The sequence below is a fragment of the Drosophila ficusphila genome, unplaced genomic scaffold, assembly GCF_018152265.1.
Source record: "Drosophila ficusphila isolate 14025-0441.05 unplaced genomic scaffold, ASM1815226v1 contig_791, whole genome shotgun sequence".
Taxonomy (NCBI): Eukaryota; Metazoa; Arthropoda; class Insecta; order Diptera; family Drosophilidae; genus Drosophila; species Drosophila ficusphila.
The window spans coordinates 10723371-10734618 of NW_025064737.1; the positions used below are offsets into that span (position 1 = coordinate 10723371).

The 11248-nt window shown below is 42.4% G+C and overlaps 1 protein-coding gene across 1 annotated transcript; it reads right to left on the bottom strand.

Moving 5' to 3' along the window:
• LOC108102010 lies at window positions 1-647 on the bottom strand. Its single transcript, XM_017206608.1, has one exon. It carries the CDS (start codon window positions 630-632, stop codon window positions 6-8), a length of 627 nt encoding a protein of 208 aa, XP_017062097.1. The 5' UTR covers window positions 633-647; the 3' UTR covers window positions 1-5.
• Window positions 648-11248: the final 10601 nt, after the last annotated feature.

Sequence of the window (11248 nt, forward strand, 5' to 3'; positions counted from 1 at the left end):
GTTTTTTATTCGTTGACATCCAGGAGAAGGCTAATCAGTTCGAAGGGCGACTTCTTGCACCTAGTGGCATACTTCGCCTGGCAGTCGCCTCCTTTTCTGCCAAAGTGCTCTGATGTTTGGTACTCTCGATCCGAATCCTGTCCCAGTTTATCCACCGAACTGGAGGGCGTGAGAACTATGTCCATTATTTCACCCAGCAAACCACTTTCGTGGTTCAGCGGTAGAGCAGCATGTTCACAGATCAATCTGAGAAGACAACTTCTTCCGGGCAAACCCATATTCTCGATGACCATCTCGATTCCCCGGTAGATAATCCAGCGGTATAGAGATCCATACGGCGATTCCTTATCCCTCCCTGTAATTGCCTGGGGCTTGAGGTACACCCTCGTTATCTCCGTGGAGTTGGTGGGCAGAAAGTACTCCGCCTTGAGCACATAACCCGAGGTAACCGATTCGAAGTGCAGATTCTCCACGGGAATACCAATGCCACCGATGAACTGAACACGCGTGGGACTCGTGGGTGGAAATATAAGTGATCTGCTCAAACGTTTCAGGTGACCCTCGCCGGAGCAAAAGTGCAACCAACTGAGGCACAAGAAACCAAAGAACACTTTAACGATATCCAATCTCATTTTGCTTCCGTTCGGTTCGAGAATTACTTGAGAACTGAGCCATGGCTTTTCACACCTGATTCTCACTCACTTTCTTCTGGCGGCGGCTTGCGCTTTCCACTTGTTTGTCTTGGCCAAAGAGGCTTTTAAGGCCCGAATCCAGTGCAATTAGCACTTCGGTGGCAACTCGCTGGTCTAGTTAAAGCAATTTCACTAACGACCATGAAACAGTCGGCGCCAAAGGGCAACCTTTAGAATATTTTACATAAAGATCGTGAATACCAAATTAAAATAAAAAATATTGGACAGATATAACAGGTGGGTAGAATATATAAAAATCATTTAGCCAGCAGGTTGAAAGGTTTTTTCCATCCCCTCATTTGTTTGGTATATTGTAATATATTATACTAGAGGTCCTGTGTCCGCTTCGCTGGTCAACACAATTTAACAACATAAAAGTCAATGTTGCAACATTTTTTAAATATATGGAAGTATAGAAAGATGGTTATTTAACACTTTTCCAGTTTGACTTTTCCACTTGCGCAGCACAATCCAGCCGTTTCTCTTTTAAACATTAACGCACTGCAATATCGGTATATAGTCGCCATTGGTCCAATATCTAAATTTTCATTATCACTGTAGTTCGCAGTGGGGTCATATTGGAATGCCAAGCGATTGAATGATGCTAATGATCTCCATGTGCTTATTTGTCTTACTTCGCTTAAGTTTTGTGAATATACTTGTTGGTGGCTTGGATGTCTGCGGCCAATGTTTGCACGTCGTCCTTTAAGCATTTTGGACTATGGACAGAGTGGTGAATTTATCCTCAAATGCACGATCCACATAATTTTCACAGTTCAACTTAAATTGAATAAAAATTCTTTTTTTTTCACAATTTCACAGTGAACACAAAAATTGAGTTAAAATGCTATGGGAGCGTGTTTGTCAGTGTGATGAGGTAGCAACTCACTTTATATGCGACAATATTGCAATTTTCTTACGGATCCCTAGTTTTTTTCAAAATAAATTATAGCCTATTTAACTCCACGATAATATAGCTTTCTATCGGTGAAAGAATTTTTTAAATCGGACCAGTAGTTCCGGAGCCTATTCCCTGCAAACAAACAAACAAACAAACAAACAAACAAACAAACAAATTTTACCTCTTTATAATATTAGTATAGATTGTAGTATATCACAGTTGAACTTGTTTTTAATACATTTGAAAATCATTCACTAGCAACTGTTTAAAAGGAGTGTAGTATCTCTTTCAGCACACAAGCTTGCAGGAATAGAAGCAGCTCAAACGAAATGGGAATCGTATTCTGTAAACATTTACTCCATTCATACGACTTCGACTTACAATCTCCTTACAGTCCAGAGTAATCCACCTAGTTTAAGCAACCTCACAGGCACTAAAGTAACGCAAGTGAAGTGCACAATTGCATGGACCAGGGACCAGGAAACTGGGGGAGAAAGGATTGCGAAATGCGTACGAGGATTGCCGGGGAATGTGTGAGCATTGGCATTAAGACAGTAAACGGAGTGGCGGGATGATTGGGTCCTCAGTCGGAATGCGGAGCGGAAGTTATGCCCTCAACGACTCGAGTAAGTTAAGTGAATTGCCGTTGCAACGGGCGCTGCAAAGGAAAAGCAGCGGAAAATGCGGGATGAGCTCTGAAAAGGCGTAGCCCGGAACGTTTGAGTAGAAAAAATAAGAGTAAAATAAAGCAAAACTGGTTCCCAGGATACGAATCCCCTCGGGTGACGACACTGACCTGGACAGGAAAACGAGAAAAGCTACGATACAGAAAGAGAGATTAGAGAAATGCGAGAATGAGCACGAAAAGTACAAGAAAATTCCCACTTCGCAGGAAAAGGGAAAAGGAAAACGCACAAAAAGCACAGAAGTCAGAGGAAAAAACTGGTTGATTCTCATTCCTCCTCTGTCTAGACAATGTATTTCTTGCAGAGCTATTTATTAAATGGACGATTAAATTTGCGAATGGCATTGCACCGCAGATACGAAATATTGCAAAACATGGTAGTTTGTCTTTTCAAAGGAGCTCCAACCTGTGGAATACCTATATGCCAGTAACTTAAAAAAGGGCTTAATAAAATAGAAAGCATATAAGAACATAGCTGCATTTTATTCCTGTGTTTATTCCACTCTAAAATAATTACCCATGTTTATGTCGCTTTGAAATAACATGCCATTAAGTATGCCAAACTAAATCAAAACAAAATCCATTTCCATGTTATTTATATTATATGCTTTGCTAAAAGTTCATTTATTCACAGTATTTATGGCGCTTGACCCAATAATTAATATGTCAAAACGTTATTTCTATCTCTATTCGAACTTCATTAGGATGGCATAATTATTTATTTTGATTTATATTACTCATTAGTTCCGCTTTGAAGCCTGTGCTTCGTGCAGCAATTTAAATGGGATACGTAATACGCATTTGAATGCCACTTTAAGTAGATTTAAAAAAGTACTTTGGAAAGGAGCAATTTATTTTTGCATTGCCGAAACTGGAGCACCGCGAAGGCAATAAAAAGTTGGACAATGCGGTGCGGCAGCGTGGAACAAGAACCGCAGCGGAGGCCACGAAACTTTCACCTGCAGCACTTTATGTGCATCGTTACCTGCGGCAGAAGTGAACTTCGGTTCAACGGGAGAGTATGCAAATTGCTAGTAAAAGTTGCCATTTGAATGGTCCCGAAGGCGACTCGTTATCGATTCCCGGGCGAGAGCAGGCCAAATCAATTATGTTGACACGCCAGCCGGCTGAAAACCATTTGCGGAGGTAAGCGAGACAGTTTAAATGCCAGAGCGTTTAGGCGACGGGCGCACGTGTCGTATGCGTAATGAGCGCTCCGAACAGAAATGCATTCATCACCGAATGGTTGGGTGCCTGAATGGGTGGTTGGGCTGTTGGGTGGTTGGGCTGAATGGGTGGTTGGGTGGTTCAGTGCTGTTTGCAAGTGTCGTCATCACATCTTGACCTCGCCAGAGCCTCGAAATTACCTCGTTAGTGCTCCACCAGGACGGCGTTAGAGCAAATCCTTTGGCAACCCGAAGAGAACTCGTCTGGCAAATGAATGTGTCTTACTTATGCTTATTTAGCTTTTGCCCCTAAAAGGAGCAGGACCTGAAGGAGCAGCTGGGGGTCGGGGGATGGGGAATGGGGGCGTGGGTAATAAGTTAAATTATTATGCAAACGACGGCTCCATGTCTTGAGCTGGGAAATGTGTGCTCCACATAAACAAAACACTCGAAATGTGTGCCGGGGACAAACAGAAGCAGAGGTCCTGAAGCCAGAACGCCCGAATGCCAGAATGCCGAGCGATGGAGCTGCTTTCCGGGAGGCAAGGCGACATAAATGTAGATTAGATTCGGAGCGGGCGGGATGCCGCTCCACTTCAATGCAAGTGCCATCATTTGGAGCACCATTCGTGAGCCTCCCACCACCACAGAGGACACCGAGTATCCCACTCTGCTCCACTCCTTTCCACACCGCTCCGTGCATCAATGCCAACCATATTATTTATGGACTTTGCACACAATAATTGGCAAGCTTTCCGCTCCAAAGCGCAATGGTCAGCAATAGGACAGTTTCGCATTGGGATCGGAAATCAGAATGGTATGGGAATTGGGTTTCCGAGGCGGGGAAAATGAGGAGAGGGCAAGGGGACACTGCTGGTTCGTTGACTGCAAGCCATTCCGAATGTTTCACTGTTCCGAGGCTATAAAAAGCATCGGTGAACAGGTGTATTTGGCAATCAGCTTGAATTGATGATTGTTGGCCAAAAAAGAGAGATATAATAAAGCCAAAAATAGATAAAAGGCAAGAGGTCGAATTTTAAAAATTGCTTTTTGGAGTTCCTATTTGCTGAATGTTTTTGTGACCCATAAACTAATTAATTAATATATGATAAATAAATCAAATTTAAATAAAACTTCCATTTAAATGAAACTTGCGAAATATGTATATTGTTTAACAAAAAATAATTTATAAATGTACTGCCATAAAAATGTTTCAACAGAAATATGACAACCATCGCTGTGTTCAAAGTGTGGAAAAATAGATGTGAATTCATTTAAAAGGCATGTCACTGACATTGATGATGTAAGTTCTTTGTTTCCTGATATCCTTGATCTTGACGAAGGACTTCACACATGCCAACCAGCTTCCGAGGCGAAATCAATTTACAAGCCAAATATTTGGCCATAACAAGGCCCTAAAACTGGCTCTAATTATGCATGGTCACCATGCAGGTCACTTGCCGAATAGCCGAATTTAAATGCAAAGCTTGATGGGTCAAAAAGGTGTCCACGTGTCCACGTGTCCCCGTGTCCGAATCTGTCTCTCTCTCAGTACGCTTGTTTGGCACGCCCGGAATATGGGTATGTATGCAAATGACCGGAACACAGCAAACATTCTAATCGGCAATTTTGTTTATGTGTGTGGGTGTAGGTGTAGGTGTGTGTGTGTCTATGTGTTTGTGCTTTTTGTTGATGTTGAGTTATCTTTGCTTGTGCTGCTGATTTCGCCATGGGAACTTTAATCCTGGGCCAAAGGATGAGCAGTCAACAGCAACCTAGACCAATAGGGGTTATTAGGCCTAACACACAAAGTATTGCTGGTTTATTTTCAGTTAAGGGCTTTGCAAGCTCAATTGTTAATGGGACAAAAATCAATATTGATTTTTCCTAGAAGAGAATATATTCGGATATGTTCTCTATTTAAAATGTCATCATAATCGGCTTTATTTGTTGACTAAATAAATCTAAATGGAAAAAGAACTCAATCATATTTACCAAACATTACAAATTATTGTTTATTTATCAAAAATAGTACAAATTAGATTGGTTTGTATTTAAAATGTCTATAGGTTGGTTGAAAAGTTTTGCCTACAAAACTTTAGAGGAACTTTTAATTCACACAATAAAGATAAGATTTTATTTTCGTTCCTTTGTCTAATTGATTTTATGTAAATTTAACTTTCCTCCGGAGCCCAGCACTTTTGGCTTAAATCGTTAAAGTCGGCCCAACTCTTATTAAAAGTTTCCGCACTGACCGAAGCTCTTTATTTAGTTAGAGTCCCAAGAACGTGGGTGGCTCGAAGCCCTTTAAATGAGATCAAATTGAAACACCCGGCCAGGACACGCCGGCAACTGTATTCAAATATTTAATCCAGCCGGGCAGACTGCACTCACAATAAACCCACAACTCACCCACCGAGCGACGGTGGCACCCACATAAAGAACAGCTGTGTCCACCGTGCAGGATTTCATGACACACCGAATGGAAAGCCATGAAAGGGGTTGGTTTCGGGATGGGAATGGGAATGGGGAGAAGGGGGGATGGGGATGGAGGTCTCAGGATGTCGACTCTTTCTGGCCTTTCGTGTTTAATTGAGTTTGAAATAGGTGACAGTGGAAGCCGGCCTCCCAGTCGGTGGCCTCTGAAATTGGCTTAGTTGTTAGAGAGAAGCAACTGGGAAACTCGGAAAATACACAGAGTATTCGTACAGTGAGCATGCAACTCTTTAAACTGCCTCAATAAGTCAGCAGCTGCCTTTGTTTACGATTGCTTTCATTCCTTTCAAATTCGGAATTAATACTTCCAAGGCATTTGTGGCGACATAAACAATGACGAGTGACTCGAAAGTGGCTCTGTTAACTTCTCCGCTTGGGTTATTCGAGTATCAAAATTTAATCCGTTATCGGCCCAAATCCCTTCCCATGTGCCCCGCCTGCAATTCCGTTTTATGTTTGCCCAGCAATCCTTTTGGCCAATTCATTTATTTCAATTGTTGCCAGAGCTTCCGGAGCGCTGTTCCCTGACAAAGGGCCGTAGTCAACTATACGGCGTAATAAGCGCTTTTTATTCTGCGCGCATTGTGAGCGCGGCATTTTTATTGTTTCCGGGGCCGCTCAGATCGACAGTTGGCCCACTGTGGGATAAGCCCCTAGATTTAATGGCAAAAATATGGCCATAGAGGGCTTAAAGTGGCAGTAAATATTTAAAAGAATTCTACAGATGTTAGTTTGTTTCTTACAACTACAAAACGATTTAAAGTTACATTCATGTGTGAAAGCTTTTTGAAAACACTTCGACTTAAATTAAGTTAAATAAGTGTTTTGGATAATTAAGTCTTTAAACTGGAAAACAATTTTGATAGAAACCCATTGTTCTGTTTATTTCATTGTTGTTTATTTTTGCGTCAGAATCAAATCGTGAAGTCAAAACTAAATTGACTTAAACTTTGTCAAAGTATTGAACATCTTATAAATACTTAAGCTCTTTAAAGTGTTTCTTTGTATTTTAACCCATTGTAAAGACCTTCAGTTTCAACCCGCCCACTTCCCAAATTTGTTGCCCAAATGGGCGTGGCTGATGGTGCGCGCGTATTTGCCGACATTCAAAACCCGGCTGAAGTTTGCCTACATTCGTTTCATTTTATAACCCGAAACGAATAAAACAAAGCAAAGTTTCAAACTTTTGGCCGCCGACTTTTTGTTTAGTCCTTGAATGACATCGTTGTCTCCTGACTTATTTTTATGTGCCAGCACCGATTGAGGTTCCTCCCCTCAAGGTAAGCAGGTGGTGCCCGAAATTTACTTACCAAGTACTTATTTGCCTATTTCAAAAGCCATTTGTATAAAACGGCAACCGTTTTCGGGGCCCCCGAGTCCCCGAAGAAATGTAATAAAATAAGCCCCGACTTGGCAGCTGCATAAACAAATACCTGATAAAGATAGCGGAAAAACGGGAAGCCCTTTGTCGAGGGAGATGGCTAAGTCCGAAAGTGGTCCTCTCTGGACCAGGGCCATTCCAATGTATTTGCATAAAGCGTTTGCAGCATTAGCAGGACCCGTTACACATTGGGACAATCAGCGGAGTTCCCCGACCGACCAACGCGTGCCCGGTATTCTTTATTAAATTTTATTATTATGTTTTGCATAATTTTCCATCTTTTTTTTGCGCTTGCCCTAAAATTAGGATAGGTATGCGTTCCAGGACTTTGCTGGGGGAAAAACCCTTGGCATTCGGCCCTAAAATACGGCTCCTAAGATCCAGCCAAATACTTTTTGGCAAGCTGCCTAAGTTCGTCGAGTGGAAGGCTTTGATTTAAATGTATACAAATTCGTTTAATGCTCGCGAATCCCAGCGAATCCAGCAACTCCTGCTCTTTAAACAATATCCGCGGCGCGGAGAAGGGACCTTAAACAGAAGTCGACAAGTCAGCCAAAGGATATTTACAGCCCCCCGGGGACTTTAGAAATCGGAGCCAGGATAGAGGAGAAAAGTAGCCAGAAAAGTTCACAGCGCGACCGCACAAAACTCGATGGCGACAATTAATTTTAGTGAATTATGACCGCAGAGTGGAAAATGGCGCTAATGTGACGGCCTTTGCCAATTTGCTGTTTGTTCTCTGCAGTTTCTGGTCGTTTCGGCCGTGGCCAAAAACACGAACAGCTGTCATGGCGGCCGCACAGATTCGCATCCGTTTTGTTTGGCGGCTCCGGCGGACTTTGTGTCCGGCCAACTTTTTGAGGGCACGGCGACCGCAGACACAAAAACTAACAAAAAAAGGACACTCGGTTCGAGGATGAGGATTCCCTGGCGTGTCGTTGGCAATATGACAGTTCACAGCTAGAAACCGAACGCAAGCGGGAACACGTTGCGTATACGCGATATGCGAATGCAGTGAACCTTTTGCAACTGTCACAAGCACGCCAATCTGCGCTTAGAAGCGATGGTGTCGATCTGCGATGCCATAATTCATAGCCAAAACATTTCAGCAGGGTGGCGGCCCACACCAGCATTGTTCGATGCACGTGGCTGAAACACACAAAAGGATGGAAAAGCTGGATAAGAGCGAAAGCCGCGCAAAAACGCAACAAAATGGCAGCCGGAATGGCGGAAAAACACGCGGAAGTCGCGAGCTTAGCACGCTGAAAATGCTCGTAAAGTACAATGAACCGCAGGATCTGGCAGGACGAGTGGGCCCGGGCATCTGACGCTAGGATGTGGGTGAAGTTGAGTGGATTTCTGCCGGCGAAACGTCTGCTTGTGTCCCGGCGAAAGCAAGCAGGCGGTGCCTTTATTTCACCCGGTATCCATGGAGCACAAGTATTCCTCAAACAATGGGGAATCCTATAAAAGAGTTGTATACGCTTTGGCTATTTATACCATTCCGTTGTAATGGTATTGAATGGTTATTGCAATATTAAAGAGTTGTTTTTTTTTTACGTTTTTAAATATTATTTGTAAAATGAAAATGTATGTAACTAAATATGTAAGGAGTTGTTCAACAAAAAATTAAATAATATGCATTAACTACAAAAAAAGGTTTATAGGGAGGATTACTTTTTTAAAGAGGTTATTTATTGCTATGGCAACTATGTTTAAACTAGTTTATGTTTGTACTGTAAAAATATAATAATTATAAAAAATGCAATACCTAGGTTTGATTACATATACATATATAGTAACTATGTTACTTTAAACTTTCATTTATCTCTCTGAACACAGAGATCAAACCAACAAAGGAGTTTAATAAAGCTATTTTTCTTTTAAAAGTTGATTTGTTTTATAAAATAAACTGATTGCTTCATCTGCAGCGAGAAGAGTTTAAAAGTGAGGGTAGCGTTTTCCAGAAGTCAGGAAAATCCAGAGAAGCACTCTCACTTTGCCTTCTGGTTTTTCCGCTGCACTTGGCACCATTTATCCCCGTGAGTGACACCTCAAGGAGAGACAGATTGCGGAGACGGGGAGCTGGAGAAACCGATTCCCGCTTCTGGTTCTCGCTCTTAATTCCAGGACAACAAAGGAGTAACGCGGACCACAAAGTCGCTAAGCTTTGTATCTTCAAGATACTTTAATGTTGTTCTCCGCGCAGTATTGCTTAAGATTGTTGTAGTATTTCAACGCGTGGGTAAGTTTTTTTTCGCTTTGACAAGTCCTAAATATCACTGGTGACATTGGAATGGAAGGATGCACTCATCCTGCGACCCTTGTTTGTTGTTTGTATGTTTTTATTTATATTTTCCCTTTTTCATGTGTTGTTGATAGATGTTGATGTTTTTGTAATGCGTTATATTTTGTTCTTACGTAATAGTATTTAGTAACTTTAGTTCTACTTACAATCTGTGTTTCTTCACTTCTAAAATTTATATAAAAAATTAAAAACATTCCCATTTTAGCAGTTAAACAGTTTCAATTTAAACAAAGTATACACATAATAAAAAACATGCAATTTTTTAAGCTTTTACCAATATTGTTGATTGAAAGCTGCGAAAGCCATAAAAGAACAACAAAGTATCTAACAATCAATCAATCAATCAATCGAATCCTAAAAAGTCAACATGTTTTGCATCTACTGTGTGCATTGACCTAAAAATAAATAAAAACGCAATTACGCTGATAAATTGGCCGATAGCCAAGTCAAACCAAGCTAGTCTAATTATGTTGAAGCAAAGGCTAAAATGGGTCGCACAAAAAGTCGACAATCTTGGAAACTATAAACAAATCAGGCTTCAGAAAACTTTGCTGCCACCCGCCTGCATCGAAAAGTTGGTGGCACCCGCAGTTTGAAACTTTTCCATTCAATTCACTTAAGACTCTTTTCGCCCTTCGCGTTTGCATTTTGATGCGGCAACATTTTCCCAGCACGCTTTTCCACTAACTCCTACCTTGATGGCCCCGTTTGCCGTGAACTTTTCCACAGGGAAACAGGGAGGGGGAGAGGGAAAACCCCGTCAGTCGAACGAGCAACGGAGTCGTTGCAGCTAATGGTGTTTATTGCATTTGCTCCCCGGCTGCCACTTAAATCGGCGACACAGTGGGTCGGTTGGGCATCGGGGTTGCTGGTTTACCAGCCGGGCCATTCGGATCTGGGTTTCTGGTTCCCGGTCTTTCGGCTGGAGCAGCCAGAGATGGAGCAACACCTGCAGCTAGGCAAATACCCCGCAGGCGGCAGACCGAGCAAAGAGGACGAGGGACGAAGGACGATGGACGATAGACTCCGGGACCACAACTCCGACCAGCTGCCTTTTCCGCTCGTGTGGAAGAAAGTGCAAAGTAAATGCCCAACACAACGACTGCCTGGCGCCGCCTCTGGTGAATGGGTGAATGCAAAGGGGGCGTGGCAACAGGCTGGGGTAAGGGGGAAGGACGCAGGACGAAGGCTCCCACAACTGCGGGTGCAGCCAAAAGAGCAACTCACCTGCAACAGCTCGCCTTCAGCCAGCCAAGCTGTTGTGGCACAGATTTGGCTGACGCAAAGTTTGATTAAATCACAAGACAGGAGGGGGAGGAGGAGGAGGAGTAGAGGGAGAAGAAGGAGAGGGGGGTGAAGGAGGAAGAGAAGGAGGCGGAGGCTGGCCAGCGGCTTGTGGAACATGGATTCAAGTGGCTTGATGCCAGTGCACGGAAAACAAAGCGTAAAGCCAAGAATATTTCAGAGAAAAACTAATAACTTTCCATTAAACAATTAAAAAATTAATATTCCACATTAATCCAATAGCAAAGAGAATCGTTTTAAGTCTCGACATAACTCTTCATTTCAGTCCATAATTTGAAAATATATATTAATTTAACAATTAATAACAGTTAATA